At 44.6% G+C, this 17,569-nt stretch overlaps 1 protein-coding gene across 1 annotated transcript in view; it reads left to right on the forward strand.

Annotated features, from left to right (window-relative positions):
- Positions 1 to 17,047, forward strand: part of skia (v-ski avian sarcoma viral oncogene homolog a) — a 66,480-nt gene extending 49,433 nt beyond the window's left edge. The window contains exons 2-7 of the mRNA XM_080898966.1: positions 7,647 to 7,763; positions 10,603 to 10,718; positions 11,218 to 11,522; positions 11,648 to 11,982; positions 13,121 to 13,351; positions 14,007 to 17,047. Of these exons, the coding sequence (XP_080755092.1) occupies positions 7,647 to 7,763; positions 10,603 to 10,718; positions 11,218 to 11,522; positions 11,648 to 11,982; positions 13,121 to 13,351; positions 14,007 to 14,144 (1,242 nt within the window). The 3' untranslated portion in view covers positions 14,145 to 17,047. The remainder of the gene's footprint in view (positions 1 to 7,646; positions 7,764 to 10,602; positions 10,719 to 11,217; positions 11,523 to 11,647; positions 11,983 to 13,120; positions 13,352 to 14,006) is intronic.
- Positions 17,048 to 17,569: the final 522 nt, after the last annotated feature.

A 17,569-nucleotide genomic window follows, 5' to 3' on the forward strand; every position in this document is an offset into this window, starting at 1 on the left:
AGGAGCCTTGATAAGTTACTAAATGCCAGTCAGAGTCACTGTTGTATAAAAAATGACTTGAATTAATTTTGCATCTTTTGATTCACATTTTGTGACATTAATAAATGGATGGACTGGCTAAGCATACATATACATACATAATGTAGGCTGTGATGGACACGCTGCTAAAGGCAAATGTAGCATAGCAATGGACCATACTTTAAATACATTTAGAGTATGGGGAGAAATGTATAAGTAGTTCCACAAGTCTTTGTGCTTGCTAGCACATAATGTCCATAATTTGTGGTTCTGCCTCTCTGCATCACAACGATATTTTAGGCATTTTTTGGTTTCTTTATTCTGAAAGAGCTCGATGTGGCACCGTCACACACAAAGGAATTCATGTGCACGCTCAAGAAAAGAAAGAGATAAAACACTTTTGTATTATACAACAGTTCACTGTCAGTCCTTCAAATCCAACATGCAGCATCAATGCATCTGCTAACGTTAGCAGTAGCAGTTCCCTCTGAACTGCAAAACTAAGGAGAGAATAATAAAGCACAGCTCTGGAAATACCCATATGTCTGTGCTTACCCTGACCCCCACCTTTTCTCTTCTATCTCCATCTTAGTTTTTCTTTCTCTCTCTGTGTTTTGGGGGGTTTGGCCCCACTGAGAGGATGGAAAGCTAATCTGCAGCACTCTGTGGCTCAGCGGAGCTGGTCTCTCACCATTCCCACGGAGAGAGTTGCCAAAGCAAATTTGGCGACAGGAAATGGAGACCCCTCTCCCTTCCTAAAGAGTGTAAGAGTGTGTGTGTGTGTGTGTGTGTGTGTGTGTGTGTGTGTGTGTGTGTGTGTGTGTGTGTGTGTGTGTGTGTGTGTGTGTGGATCTGCACGGCCTCCAGGGCGCCAGTGGGAAAGGCCTGCATACAACACAATACGTGTGTTGTCCTCCCTCTCGTTATGCTTCCTCTCACAGTTATCAGTCTTGTCATGTGAAACTGACAGTTTTGGTGCTCTAAATGAAAGCTTGCCCTCCATGAGGTGTCACAAATCTGTCAGTTTATAGGTTTTTATGACCTATTAAAAAGACTTGGTGGTTTTAATTTTACTGATGTGTGTTTGAGACGGAGGCGCCGCGTTCCCTTTAGAGGGTCAGGTGATTTTGAGACTCCTGAAATAGTATAGTTCATGTCTACAAAGGACATGAACTAGGAGGATGTAAGTATGTAATTTAACCATTATATTTGGCCTGTTAGTGTTGTACAGGGGTTGTATTGGTTAGTTGCTACAAGTGTTTGAACTTTAGACCGTCTCTGGGAAGTTGGCCCTCTGTTTTGTCTACTAGCCTCTCAGGAGTCTTCCTGGAAAAGGCCTAAAAACAACTACAGACCTGCTGCCACATCTTTCCTGGGAAAAACATGTCCATTTCAAATAAACAGAATCGTCAGATCTAACATTGGGTCAAAGTTCCAGGAAGAAGGGGTAACTGGCAGTGTAGAAATTTCACAGCTGATGGGGTAAATGATGTCTCAGATGGGGATTAGGGCAACACGTCGCACAATGTTGCCTCACAGCAACAAGGCATCTGCATGGGTTCTTCTTCCCACAGTCCAAATGCATGCAGTTAGTGGGGTCAGGTTAATTGGTCACTCCCTGGGGCAGACTGGTGACCTGTCCAGGGTGCTGCTCCATGGTAGCTGGGATAGGCAACCCTGATGATTGGAAGAGAATGGATGGAGGGGGGATTAGACTTTATAATCTCCATCTGCACCGATGTCCTGTTTAGCCTGGTTTGACTGCACTGTTGCCAGTTTACATTGGAGCAACTGCACATGATGGTAGGCTCGAGCAGACTTCATAGAAGGATAATAGGAGGGAGTCCTTGGCCGTCGGTGTCAGTTGTCCTAGTCTGTGTTTATATCCAGCGTGCATGGGCCTCCTCTCTGTATACAGCTGGTAGTTGTCTGTTACCCAGTGAACTCAACAACTTATTACTTGTTCCTTCTAACTCAAAACTTCCCAAAAAAAGAAAAACTCAGTTACTTATGTGCTGAGTGCAGGAGAAATGACTTTGCACCACATCAAAGTGAATATTAGATGAGGCCATTTCAAGTGGAGTCAGCAAACCAGTTCATGTTGAAAACTGCACCCCAGCACACTGGGAAGTCTTGAATAATAAGAGTGATCTGATGCAGTGCTGTAATTATGTAAAGTGTGTTTCTGTTTACTCCATAGAGGACAGAGGCACGATTGTTCTCTGTGACCTGTCGGCCAAGGAGGTGATGGTGGGTCGAACTACCAACCAAAACTGAAGCTCAGCGTGTGCGCACACACGCACACTGAAACACACGCACACTGAAACACACGCACACTGAAACACACGCACACTGAAACACACACACACACACACACACACACACACACACACACACACACACACACACACACACACACACACACACACACACACACACACAGTCTGCACACAGAGGAGTTCACCTTCACATATCTCTTGAATAAAAGCCACTTAGTGAGATTGTTTGTTCATCCAGAGCCAATGAACTGATCCCAGAGCATCAGGGTCCGTCCTTTTTATTTGCATCAAAAATGGAGCATGTTGTCTCACACCTGTTTGTTTCCCCAGCATATGTTGGGTTTTGTGGCTTCTCATGTACAAAGGCAGCTAAGCTCCCGCTTTGTCTTCAGGAAGAGCCCCTCCCTTTCCACTGCAGCGGGCCCCTTAGCAAGACATGCAGTGAGGCCAAAGTCAGGTCACAGGCAGGGTGCGGCTCCTGAGCGAAGGAGAAGCAGAGTTATTTGCCCCTTTCATGTCAGCCTGGCATGTGGTGGATTTTGGGTTAGGTGACCTGTTTTGGTTCCTTACTCGTGCAAGCTGTTTGCCTCTGATTCATCTGCGGTCTGACCACCTGATACACAGTCAAAACAGAAATCACAAAAGGAAATTGATTTTCCAAGGAAACGCACAACATTCAGCACAGTTTAATGCCTGCACTAATGTTTGTGTATGAGTCAAAAAAAACCACTCAGTGACGTTTTCTTTTTAATGTAACTGTTTAGTTGAAGCCAGCTGTCAGGTTCTGTGAGGCTGTGCTGCAAGTATGTTTCTGCGAGGCTCTGTTTTGCTCGCTTTTCTCTGCAGCTGGAATCTAACTTGTTTGTAGAGGACATCCTGTAATCTATGACACAGGAAACGCTCTCAGACAGATAGACGAAAAGAGCTGGGTAGGTGGGTGGAGGTTCAGGGGAAGACGAGCAAGAGGAGGGAGTGGCAGCAAAGGAAACAATGTGGTGGTGACAGTGGGCTGTCAAGAAAGAGCGTGTGCGTCCGCCGTGTTCAGTCATGGTTTTCAGCAGACGTCAGCAGACAGGATCGGCTAGTGTTGCTCGTCTTGTCGGTGTATCGGAGCATGCAGGGAATGATTAAAACAAACTGAACATGTTTCTGTAGTCAGACTGATTCTGTGTTTGTGAGTACAACACAATAAGAAAGCACAGCTTTCATCAACACTGGGATCTTGCTCTAGCGTTCCTTTTCCATCTCAGATTGTGCCCAGCTTCACAAGTATATATGTTAGTTAACCGTTTAAAGGTCAGTGCAGTGAGAGTGTAGCAGTGTCAGTCTTGTTAAAAGTTTCACTTCCCCGTTTGTCTTTGCAAGACTTATGTACGTTTTTAAAGAACTGAATGTCTTTGCACAGCGCTCGTGGTGCGGGGGATTCAGTGGTAACCTCGTGGTCATGCTCTTTTCAGGATTTTCTTCTCCATATATGTGTAAAAATGGTTTACACACAAAAGTCTGACAAAAAGATTCTATTCATAGAGACAAACGGCGATGGCCTGCAGACACAGGAAGTGAAACTGAGGATTTTCAGACAGACTTAAACTGAGAAGACTGCTCTCACTCCACCCTTCCTGTCTCTGCCGCAAACACTCCTAACAGAGATACACACCCACCACGGCTCTGCCAGACACATGCTACGGACAGACCTTTTCAACATATGCTGCTCCGTGACTCGATCCTTTGTGCGATTCCCGTGCGAGGCACATCTGACAGATCCCGGCCTGTACACCACTCTGCAGCTCTCCTAATAAAATCATATCTGACTTTCAATAAGAGCCACTGCCACCCTCTCGATATCGCAGTAAGGCCTGTGCCTAGATAATACAAGCACTGGAAGGCAGTACATAGACGGTGCACTTTCGACACGTCTAACACGCCCTGCTTAATCACAAAGTCTTATCTTAGAAGTGTGACATCCTGTCTGCTGTGGAATCCACGCCGGATCATAAAGGGAGTGGGTTTGCTGCAAGGTGCACAAGTGTGTGTGCACGCTTGCATACTTTGGCACGTCTTTGAACTCTGACTTACAGCACCCTGTTGAGCACAGCGTCTTATCTGGAGAGGACTGTGAAGTTTCCAATAAACAAGATGTGTGTTGCTCACATCTCGGTCAAGGTCTCGGTGTTTGCTCGAAGACTCGTCATTCATCCCACACAAGCGTTTCGATAACGTTTACTCTCACGTATAAAGATGATGTCAGAAATCAAACTATAATAGGGTTAGGGGGGTAGGGTTGGTGTAGTTGTTGGGTCTGCGCTTCGACAGGCATCGCTGGTTTAGAGACTTATTCCTCATGAAGAAAGCAAGACAATGACACACACCGTGACGTCAGACACAGTAGTAAAGATTACACCGGTGCTCACTTTTGGACTGAGAACCAGTCCCACTGACATGCCTCAAACAGGAATTTCCTGACTCTTTGCCTCCCGTTGTTCAATCAACGAGACATTCAGATTTCTGCATCGCTGAAGCACGCAGGCTCAGCTGCCGGCTTTGTTGACCCTGTTCCTCCCGTGTGCCCGTGATTACCAGGACCGTATGGAGACCGCGGTGTTGGCAACTGTTAATCCACGAGACAAGGACTGGCACGTGGCACGGAGACTTTGCCCAGAGCCAGAGCTGTCTGCCACCCCCCTCTCCCCCTCTCCCTCTCAGCTGCAGGCTCTAGCCGCTTGCCTCTGGCTGCTCGGCTGCAGTCAAATCTAGGACACGTCTTGATCTCTTGATAACCCACAATCATAGCGACCAAGACTCTTGTGCGCTATTATAGGGGTTTTTGTGTTTGTTTACCTTCTATGAAAAATGGTAATGTCCTTATTATTGTGTGAGTGTGGGACTCCAGTATACTGTGGAAGCCTGTTTGAAAGGTAACATAGTATTAAATATATGAGTGGACACAAAGTGTCAGAGCTGGTTCAGGGTGCTTACCCACATGTTTGCTGAGTCGTGCCATATTTAATGACATCAGTCCCAGCCTACACTTGCTCATCTCTGCTACTTTAACTACCCTCACCTGGCCACAGGTTCTTGTATCTCCTCCTCGTTCTGTGTTTGTTCTCATGGAGCTCTGTTCTGGGCTCCTACTCGATGCTCTCCATAGAAGCACATGGAAGGACAGGTTTACAACTGACAGCAAAATGACAGCAGATAAAAATATTAGTTAGAATTAATGGAAAAATTGAAGCTATAGTTGTGCTGATTGAAGTGCTAAGGCGGTAAAAAGGTGATAAATGTGTGTGAATATATTTGTTTTTTACACCAGAGCAAAGCCTAGTTTAAAAAAAAAAAAAGCTATTTGGACCCATTTTTTTAATTAAAAATGCTTAAATTTGCAGTTGATATATTAACAGTCAGTGTAATGATGCCATGAATCACTCTCTGTTAGATAGTTTAAGGTTCTCTATCAAAGAGCTTAGCAAACAATAGGAATACAAAACCTGACTGTACGTTGGTGCTTGCTGTACCTTTGAGACACTTATAGAAAAGACGTCTTTAAACAAGCTGAGCGCTGAGCGTGGTTTCTCATTTAAAGGAACCACAACTGTGTTCCTCTGAGACCCGAGCCTCCAGATAACAGTTCCCTTACACCAGCAGACCAGATAATGAAGGCTGCTTCAATGCTGTGACGCTGCTATGGAAAGTCACGAAGTCTTACGTCAGGCAGATCGAGGCCAGCTGTCACATCGGCAGACCTCAGTGGTATTTGATCGTCTGGCCACTTTCCTACGAGAGCAGCTCTGATTACACAGACATGTGGCAGACGTGACACACTGCCAACAGTCGACAGAAGCAGCGTCCAGCCCATTACAAATGACCACCTGTTGACATCACGCAGGGCTGCTCTGTGTGATGGTGTAAAGATAGTGCTACTCCTGCTCACATCGCTGATTCTCAAGAGAAGTCCTCACAGAGAAAACCACAGTGAGAGAGTGCATCTATCTCCGATGATAAGGATTTTGAGATCCATACATTTTATTTTAGGTGCCTGCCAAAACATTTAAGCTATGCATAAATGTTAATGGTTTGACGGAGCCGAGGCAAACCTGGCTACATGTGACCTCCAGTCCAAGCCGTGACCTCAACAAAGTCCAGGACTAAGTTCAGCAGTCACTAAGAATAAAATAGGCTTCCTCCATGTTCTGTGCAGAGCCATGAAGTGGAGCACACTGTCCGTGACGCCTACTTTAAGCCTGCTTAGTGTGACAGTAGGTCAGTCATGAAAACGGTTTCACCAACCTCAGTGTCAGGAACCTCGAGGCCACAGGGCCACAGGGCCGGGCAGTCTGTGGCTCCTGGAGCTGTGGCTGCTACTGAGTAAATACTCTACAATTAAAACAGTCTTTATCATATTTAAAGTCTAGCTGAATGCAATCTGTTCAGTCACTGTAATCACTCGGTGTGTGTGTGTGTGTGTGTGTGTGTGTGTGTGTGTGTGTGTGTGTGTGTGTGTGTGTGTGTGTGTGTGTGTGTGTGTGTGTGTGTGTGTGTGTGTGTGTGTGTGTGTACTAGTGACAGTCACAGCCTAGAGAGGCTGAGGTCATAGCCACAAAGTCAGCATAACGGGGAGGAAAAGAAACAAACCCCTGCTTGTCTGTCTGTACGGGTATATCGATGGCACACACACACACTCATTCCAACGAATGTGTGAGTGGGAGGGTATTAACATCTTCATGGAGACCAAAAATTGGTAGTTTGCTATACTTGTGGGGACAAACAGCCCTTGTGGGGACCAAAATCCCGTCTCCATGAGTTTGAAGGCATTTTTGAGACTCAAAATGTGGTTTTAGTGTCAGGGTTACAATTAGGTTAGGGTCAGGGTTAGGCCTCCATTTTTGATGGTTAGGGTAAGCAGCTAGGGAAAGCATTATGTCAATGAGATGTCCCCACAAGGATATAAATACACACATGCGTGTGTGTATATGGATGGCACACACACACACACACACACACACACACACACACACACACACACACACACACACACACACACACACACACACACACACACACACACACACACACACACTCACACACTCTCTTGGCTGCCTCTGAGCACATGCCCTCACATTGGTTACTCTGTGACACATTGCCATAAAGCGGACTGTGAGGTGTGTGTGTGTGACCTTTGCCAGAAATAGAACGACACACGAAGAGTAAGCGGCACACCTACATTTAACTTCAGCCATCGGAGACCCCTGCTGGCACTCCCCAGTACAGGCTGCTCAGTTCACTGACACTGGAGTGATGCAGACATCGGCATGGTCTGATTGATCCTTTAAACACACCTTCTTCTGTTCTCAGGTGTCCGATCCCATCCCGATGAAAAGGTCTAAACATGACGACCTCTCATCACAAACTCCGCTGGCCGACAGAGCGAAGCAGCACGACTGGCTGCAGTCCTTGCCAACTCCCAACAAGGTCAGTGTCAAATCAGGAGAACATGTTGGTGATCATGATGCACGACATGACACGTGATGTCATGTGAAGATGAACGGTTTGCTTTCTTTCGCAGATTTGTCATTTATCTGTTTCAGATCATCAAGCTCATTTTTATATCAGACACATAACCAGAGTGGAGAAAAAGTCCAGTTTTCATTCTGCTCTCCAAACTTCCTGGTCTATATGACGAAACCTCAAATGTTTGCAGTAACTGTGCAGAAGTGCTTTAAGTCAGCCACATCGGACAGTTTTCGAGTATGAAGTTTAATTTCAGAGTGAAGTGTGCTCTTTGACTTCAGATCCACACTTCATTTTGGGAGCCTCGACCTGCTGGTGTCTTGTGGAGTATTGACCTGCTGCATGACTTCAGTGTGCTTGAGGTTCACCTGAAACTGGCCTTTTTCTTCTTTTTATTCAGGCATGGCTTTGCCTCACAGCGCTCCCACTGGTGACAGTTTTCCACAGGTCTCTTTCTCATTGTTGAATCATGAATGCAGCCTGAGGCAAATTAGGCCTGCACTTGTTCAGATGTTGTTCCCCTTTCTTTTCTGAGTCGATGATGTGCTCTTTCCTCTCCTCGGAAGGTCCAGTACTCTTCCAAGTTTTCCACATGTGTGGATGCAGGCTCTCACTGTGGAGCCTCAGAAATGACTTTGTGTCACAATCTAAAGAAAGAACTGAGAGTTCAGGGTTGGATAGCCGTTTTTCTCTTAATGAATCAAATCAAAAGTCAAAATGTTGTATTCACCTCAGTCGTCTTTTTCTACTACTGACATTTGTGTGACGATGTGAAACACGTAACTGACAAATATGCAAAAACATGTGAAATCAGGACACACAGCACTATCTTTAGATTTGGCATGCAGTGCTAATGGTGGCCACGTGCTGAGTGACGCTTGGTTGTACTGACCCATGTCCAGTGTGTCCAACACAGTAACACATTTACACCAACAACTGAAGTGACTCATTCTACTCTTTGTACCCAGAATAAACGGCAGCTTTCACCATAAGAACAGGAGGGAAATGTTCTGATACCAGTGACACCTGTCTAATATCCATGTTTCATATTTACATTATGTCAAAATGAAATTTTGGGAATATTAACCTTGTGCAAACAAATATTTGTTCTTTTTCTTTGAACATCCTAAAACATTTACAGTAACTTGCAGCTGTAACATGGTAAAGTTAATAAGTCCTAATAAAGTTATGATTTTTCAGAAGTAAATAAAATCTCATTAACTGATGAGTGCCAAACTGCTGTCACGACTGCTGAACAGTCCACTGGTGTAATTTCACCTCCCAGTTTGGAGGTTTGACCTCAGAGGAGTTTCTACAGTGTTCGAGGTTCATGGAGATTCTCAGAGAGCAGAGATCGCTGCGACACAAACCTGTCAACACTGCGACCGATTTTTCTTTGTGTGTTTATCTTTTCTTTCTCTTCTCCAACATATCAGAGTCCATTATTATAGTAAACCAATACTAGTAAGAAAAAATCATATTAAATACCATGAAGTAGAAACAAAAAGCCGTCGTCCTCACCCACAGCCAGAGAAGGTTCATAGTGTAAGTGGGCTCCTGTTCTTGTTGTAGCAGTGGACCTGGGACTGTGAGCAGGAGTTTACATGATCACAACAGGGAACAGTTTCTTCACTGCATATTGTTGTTATGGCCAAGTTATAAAGATGTTTATGTTAATATTCACACGCTTATCGACTTTTCCTGTGAGCTGATAGTAAAAATGAATACATTTTATGTAGTTTTTTAATGGTTAGTAGTTGTGACCAATGGGAATGTCCTTGTTCAGTGTTGGTCAAGTAATTACTGATTACTTCCCCCAAAAAGTAATCTTGTTACTTTACTGATTACTTATTTTCAAAAGTATTAATTACTTAGTTACTTAGTTACTTTTTAAAAACACGATTTACAACCTGAATAGGTGATAAAGCGATAGATCTTTCAGCCCAATTCTACTTTTTCTGCATAATCCATCATGCAAAATGTAATCAAATGGAAAAGTCTCTTTTTAAAACTTGTTTTATTAGTTTTAATCTTTTAAAAAATTTAATTACATGCAACATTCTCTGACTGGAAGAAATTAGTTTAACATTTAAACCTATTTTCTGCACATTCCAGCACATAAAATAAAATATTTTTTCTGTTTACACTCAGTCTTTCAAATAGATGCAAGTAAAACACAGCAGAAAATAAATAAAATCAAAGACTCAGCGGTCCTGTTGCTCTATTTTCACCTGTAAAGCAGGAGCAGGGTAGGCGGAGGTTTGCCCTGGTGCAGGTGTGCCGCAGCGGTCAGTGGAAGAATCCTCGAGTTTCTCTGTGAATTTCCCATTACGTCGTTGCGCACTCGGTGCTTGCTTGGAAGTTTAGGGGTTTTTTCGCTGTAAAAAGAAGTTTTCTTCCCACGCACAACGGACGCTAATGTTTTTGTCACTTTTTATGGAATCAAAGTCAAAGTAAGGTCAGTACTTCCACGCTTTAAACGCTGCACGCTCATACTCTCTCCCACAATCGATATGTGATCCACTGTTGATCTGCAGACAGCTGTTGTCACGAACGTCGCACTCGCTTACGTCACTGTCATGAGACACTCTCGCAAAAAATCACGGTTTTAGTAACGCAGTAACGCAGCGTTCCTACGGGAAAGTAACGGTAATCTAATTACCGTTTTTGCAATAGTAATCCCTTACTTTACTTATTACTTGAAAAAGGTAATCTGATTAGCCATCTCTGTCCTTGTTAACCCTAAACTCTGTGGCTCGGTGTAATTTCCTCACTAACTTGAATCACTTTTGTTCTCCAGGGGCTGAACTGCATTCAGTCCAGGCAGAGGCCCTCAGCTTTCAGACCCTGGTCCCCCCACATCTCTGCGGGTGATAAGGAGCCCTCCAGTAACCCGCTGGCTCTGCTGAGAGACAGGTGAGAACAGCACCAAGTCCATTATAAACCTGAGTTCAGTAGATGTGCGGTCTAAGGGAAGCTGCTGCTCATGAGGATGGCAGTTGCTTCACTTAGCTGGGTATGTGGAGCTCCCACCCAGAGGAGTGCTCTCTCACTTGTCTGGGTGGGCTGGTGTCACAGGGGTCAAGTCTGACTGTTCCACAGCTTCCCACACTCTACCATTCACACACATTTGACACACTCATGCCGTGGGCACCCACTTGGCACAGTGCTGCCAGCGCAGTCTGCAAAATATCACAGATGATCTGGCCCAGTTTCTCCTGAAGTGGGAGGAAAGAGCTGCGGGCGCTTTGACTGTTTCCCAACGCGTTTGGCTGCTGAGGCTGTTCAGATTGGACTGTGTAACACAGCAGTAACAATCCGTACTATTGGATCTCTGTCTTGATAATCGCGTAACCTGGATTTAGGTTATTGTATGTAAAGCAACACGCGTCATGCTGGTCTGGTTTCGTTTTAGCTTCTACAATTACAAGACCCTAGAGAATGCAGTGGCCCCCAACGTCGCCCTCACTCCGCTACCACTAGGCAAGGTAGGGCCTCTGTCCCCATCGATACCCAGCACTTCCTACCCAAGTGGAAGCGAACCTCCAGGTGAGGGCGCACACCCCAACACCAGGCCTCGCAAGAGGAGAGCTACCGAGGAGCTCCAGTCCACAGCACATGAAATCCCTCGGCCTGCTTCCTCAGCAGCCTGCAAACCTCCGCTGCCTCAGGATGACAAGGACTCTGAGGTGGAGATCGAGGTGGAGAGCCGCGACGAAGGTAAGAAACGAACGCTTTAACGATAATCAGATGTGTAAAGGTTGTTTCATTGTTTGGCTAAATACATGTAGCCCCGGTCAGGTGATCGTTTCATCCTCTCTCATCTCCATGGCCTTTTCCAACAGCTGTTTCGTCCATGTCCTCCCTGTCGTCGCCATCTTTTACCTCATCCAGCAGCTCAGCCAAAGACTTGAGCTCGCCCGGTGTCCAAGGTCCCATCTGCACTATCGCGTCAGCCGAAAGCACGGCACCGGCAGCCACATCGGTGGCAGCACCAGCCCCTGTCACCTCTTCAGAGTCGGGCCTGGAGTCAGAGCTGGAGAGCCTGAGGCAGGCGCTGGACAGTGGGCTGGATTCCAAGGAGTCGAAGGAGAGGTTTCTGCACGAAATAGTTAAGATGAGGGTGAAGCAGGAGGAGAAGTTGGGATCGGCCCTGCAGGCGAAACGAAGCCTTCAGCAGGTAATCCTTGTTGGAAGGCAACATGAGTATTATCCTAACTTTTGTGTATTTGCATTAAATACAAAGTGCCAAGGTAAAGAGTGGAAGCATAGGTAAATGGGAACTAACACATTTGCATTGTGTGACATGAAGTGGACTACCCTACAGGGGCCGTAGATTTAAATTTATCACTATGACTTGTGTTTTGGCTTGTTTTAGCCGTCCTTAACAAAAGCTCTACACTCCACAGAGTGTGCACACACAGGAGATTCACTGAGCTTTAGTAGAAGTCACGGTCGTTCCCCACAAAGCTTAGCATGAGTTGGCAAATGATAACAGTGGCAGCGGATGTTGCTGCAAAGGGAAAGGCCAAACTTCCATTTTTATTTTTGGACCATTTTTGGCAGAACAGAGCCGGTGTGGGTGAGCAACACAAGATGCATGCAGAGAAAGAAAAGCAGCCAGACGCCAGTCTACTTTCACTTTCCATTAGAGCTTAGTGCATATCCATGTCCCCCACAAGCTAAACCAGCAGCAGAGCCTCTGCTCTCCTTCCTCCTGTGTTTAGCTCAGTTCATCCTCATAGCTTTGTTTTCATTTCAAGTCTCTGTGAAATACAGGCTGTGATGGGGATGGACTTTTAGTTGTCACTGTAGGAACCAACAAAGCTTGATGACAGATAAGTTAGTCCCAGCTGCTCGTTTCCCATGAGAAGGCGATGGGCGTGTTGCCACGGCACAGACTGACTCTCTCTTAGAGATTTAGAGGAAGTAAACCCAGACTCTGTCAGCTGAACTGGCTTAGTGTAAACACTGACACTGAAGTGTGAGCAGTTCAGAGACAGGACTGTGACAGGCAGCGGGGCGGGTCACGTTCCTACGATGCTCATTTAAGATGTTGTTTAAGCTCTGTGGGCACTCCGAGTTTCTCTCAGTGACGCATCCATGTCTACGGACATAGTTTAGTTCATTCCTTTTATTGAAAAACGTGCCTGTTTGGAAGACAAACAGAAAGACTGTAACATTTGAGACATTCAAAGACAACATATTCTGCTTTAGGACAGAATGCTAAGCAGACCCAGGACCAGCCGTAACTCTGAGTTTGAGCGTGAATGGTAAGAGGCTGCTAACCCCCGGCTGTTGTGTTCTCTACTTTGAAGGAGTTGGAGTTCTTGCGGGTGGCCAAGAAGGAAAAGCTGCGGGAGGCGACTGAGGCAAAGCGCAACCTCAGGAAGGAAATTGAGCGTCTGCGAGCTGAGAGTGAGAAGAAGATGAAGGAAGCCAACGAGTCAAGGATCCGCCTGAAGCGGGAGCTAGAGCAAGCCCGACAGCTGAGGGTCTGTGATAAAGGCTGTGAGGCTGGGCGACTCCGTGCAAAGTATTCTGCACAGGTGATGATTCAGCTTTCAAATCCCGTGTGTAATCCCTGTGAGCCAAAAGATCAGGATGTTTGCTTTAAAGAGCACAGATAAAAGAGGGACAGCCACTGTTGTTGTTTCAGTTCAGCTTTCAGAGATTGGCAGTTCACTGCATTCGTATTCTATGAGCAAGCACCTGGTGACAGGATGTAACCTGCTGAGAGAAACTTCTCACTTCCTGAATATAGGATCAATATTCCAGGGAGGCGACGTCAGCTCTGCTTGTGAAAAGCAAGATTCAAACCAACTGACTCCTTTGGGTGTCTTTGAGTACCAACGCTACACACCTGTGTCAAAATTAAGCCGCCCTTTATTCTGCATCACTTTTAGCTTTGTTACAGTTTGAACAAACTTGTTAAAGCATTGGCTGTAAGCCTCGCTCGTTTTAACATTGACTCCCACTTGGAGCCACTGCCAAGTGGCTGTTTGAGGAAACGCAGGAAACTTCCAGGTCGTTCATTCTTTAGCCCTGAAACAACATTTTTACAGTGTATTCTTATAGTTTTTTTGAGTACATGAGCCCAGTTAGTCTGAGTTGTGTAGAGTGAGGTCGGTGCTTTTGACTCCAGACCGTTCTGCTCTCCTCTGCTGTACAGTCCCAGCTGATTTGTGCCCTTGCGTTTTGCAGATCGAGGACCTCCAGATGAAGCTGCAGCATGCCGAGGCCGACCGTGAGCAGCTTCGAGCCGACTTGCTGCACGAGCGAGAAGCTCGGGAGCACCTGGAGAGGATGGTGAAGGAGCTACAGCAGCAAATCAAACAGTAAAAGAGACGGGACACCCAAGGACATTCCCACTGGTGACAACTAACCAAGCAGCCAGCCTTACAGCTGAACCTTTTCCATTTGCCACCATGATCGCCACCCCACGAGTCCCACAGGTCACCCGCATCACACCACTGTTCCTGTGCTTGCCCCTCAGTTTACTGAACACAAAACGTAAGACTTCAAATGGAGACACAGAGAAGAATGGAGGAGCGTTGTCCTTGTGCATGAAAAGTCTAGTGGTACCGTAGAGGAATGACTGGAAGCATGCATTTTCTGAAGCACTGACTTTTGCACCTCTGAACTCGTAGAACTGAAAACTGGAGCACAGTGAACGGCTCTGTAGTGCTGAGTGCGGCTGTGCCTGGATTTTCCTTCACAAGGACACAAGGAGAGGCTGTAGGACTGTGATATAAACTCATAACAATATAACATCAACGTGTGCACCTGCTGGGAGGTGTTACAATGACGTGGCCAGGAGGGAAGGCCTCCACCAGCGCCTCCTGCCACGATGAACCATAGGAGTCTGAAGACATTATAAGCTATTTAATAGATTACATAGCGATATGTAGAGTACACAAAGAGCGTTTTTCTGTTTTTCTGTGCTATTGGAGGGAAAAATGAACAAATGGACTTCCCAATGTGCTGCGGGGGTTTGTCAGGGAGCCATCGCAGCCCATTGGGGCGACTCCCCAAACACGATAGGATATGAAAACATGGCAAATGATTTTAACATGAAAGATTAGGTTTGGCTTTGTGTTCAACAGGCACATTTTCCATTTCAAATGAAGCCTCAAAGATGATCCCTACCAGTCACTTGGTGACGAGTTTTTAAACGAGCTCTTTTATTGGATGCTCTGCATACACTCACATACAAGTCGCATTTTATTTGAGTGTTTGAGTCCTGAAGTCTGTAACACACTCCAGATGTTTTCGTGCCGTCGCAGTGGGCTGGGTGGTTGGTCTTGTCCGTAACCACAAAGTGTTCATTTGAATTAAAGTATGTACATATAAATATACCTTTCTTTTTTTAAACTTTACAATAATGAATCGCACTTTGTCATGAGGTGAAAACAGCCCCTCCCCCATCGTACTCCCACTATTTTCAGCAATCTTTCTTTGAAAGCATCATCTTATACGCGACTCCTACCATATAGCATTTTGTTGATTATATGCATTTTCAAAAGAATATTGCTGCTCTGTTTTCATTAGGAAAGTATTGTAAATAAGCAGGAAGCCGGCGTTGGGCAGCAGCACACTCTCCAGTCTGACAACAGGAGCACGAACAAACGTTGTATTCAGAAGCCGGAGGCTGTGAATCAGCCGCCACACTGTGGATGCAATACAATCAGAATGTACATTGTGTTGATGCTAGTTTTCCTTTAATTATTGATGTTGTTTTAAATGTGAAAATATTTTATTATTTGTCTGTTGTGTTGAAGTTTTTACTTTCTAAAGAAGAATACTTCAAACTAACAGTTCTGTTCACATTTTTAATAGAAAACTAATTTTCTTTATGCATGAAATTTGACAGCGTTTGCCATACTTATAGTCAGTTATTGGGCATTGATACTGTACATGTAAGGGTTTTATTGTGTTATGCAATATCAAACAATTTGTCTTATTTAGAAATGTTATTAAAAAAAAAGCAACACGTGTATGTTGTTCTTAAGAGAAAATCAAACTTCACACAAAGAAAAAAACTAATCAATGCTGGAAAACCTAAAGTGCCTGAAGGAGGGCCAAAGGTTTCCAGAGCAGGACAGGTGATGCTGAAGCTGTCAGAGGGAGGGGTGTCACATCAAGCCCCGCCCTCGCTCTGCAGCTCTTTATATCAGTATTCTGAGAATCCACCAGTTTACTCATGTTTCCCTTTCAGCGCAACGAACAAACTTCACAATCCTAAAAAGCTTTGGGCGCTTTTCTGAACGATTGCTTTCCTCGCCCCGTACTTGAAATCAATTATGTGCACGCTGTGGCAAAAAAGCCACCTGCTTTGGCAAATTGTTACTCTGGGTTTGGCAGAGCTGAAATTGGTACATTTTGTAGTTGTTTTTACGAAATAGCTAATGGCCTTACAGTGCTTGTGGTTTTCTACAAAAGAAGGAGACAATGACATTTGGCTTTTTGTCCTCCTGACGTTTAAAAACACATTTTATTTTCTAAAGAACCATTTTGCTAAACGACGGCAGCAAAGCAGCAATAACAGTCCACATTAGTATACTAGCCAGTGTGAAGAGTTGAATAAGAATTTACAAATGTAAATATTTTTTCATTTACGATATTGTAATAATATATGTACATGGTGTTTCCTTTTTCAAAAACTCTTTTCTTACAATAGCTGGTGGGGAGTTTGTTTTTTTTAACTTTGTGTTTTAACTGAGATGTTTCAAAAACAGTTCATGCATAAGAGAATTTAATCTTCTTCTTTTTTTTTCTTTTTTTTACTGTAGTCTTTATATGACATGACTTTTTTCACCACTCATGAATTTTTAACAGTGTGTTTGGGATCAGCTGACCTGCAGTACAGGTCGCACACAGCTACACCTACTATATCACCGTGCTGATTCTTTTCCCTTCATCCTCATGTATCTTTTTAGCCCTGTGCTGCTGCTAATACTATATACAGTACTAGAAATATTTTTATGTAAGAGGCGAGCGCTCCCATGTATTAATGCCACACATACAGTATGAAAAGAGGCTTGGCTTATTCATCTATTTCCTTTATTTTCTTGATTCTTCATGCCTTTCTCTTCCAGCGCCACTGTTCCCTTCTCTAACGATACAGATATATTGTAAAGGAAAGGACTTTATGAGATTATGTTTGAAAATAGCTATGCTTATATACTACAGTGACTGAATGTACAGTGTATAGATGCATTACCACAAATAAAGTTGTTTGTCCAGATAGAACGACCTTGCTTCCTGTTTTTGGTGCCTTGTTAGCAAACAGCTATTATTTGCACTCAGTGCCTTTTTTGTTTTCAATTCTGACCGATGGATTCAGTGCAGTTCACAAGGAGACTGCAAGAATACCTCGGTCTAAACCTTGGTGTTGTAAAGTGGAAATACACATATGTCTGGATTCATGTGTTGATAGTTCCTACTATCTGTGTGTTCCAGTAGAGAAGAAAAATAAAGTGTCCTTTTACCATCAAAGAAAGTTGTGAAGGAAAAAGAGACTGTGGAGAATCAAACTGCAGTTAAGATGGGCTGCTTAATAACGTGGCTGTCCATGTCTTTACCATTAAATGTCCTCAATGCAGACTACAACAATCTTACATGTGTGCTTCTACCGTGTTGTTTGGCACCGCCAACTGAGCTGTAGTTTCAAACCGTGACGCTCCATAAGACCTCTGCTTTGTATTCTTCAGAGACGTGCTTCACCCTGTCGTCTGCATGTTTATGTGGATTCTCTAATGAAATTT

Source organism: Rhamphochromis sp. 'chilingali' (assembly GCF_963969265.1).
Source record: "Rhamphochromis sp. 'chilingali' genome assembly, chromosome: 12".
Lineage (NCBI taxonomy): Eukaryota > Metazoa > Chordata > Actinopteri > Cichliformes > Cichlidae > Rhamphochromis > Rhamphochromis sp. 'chilingali'.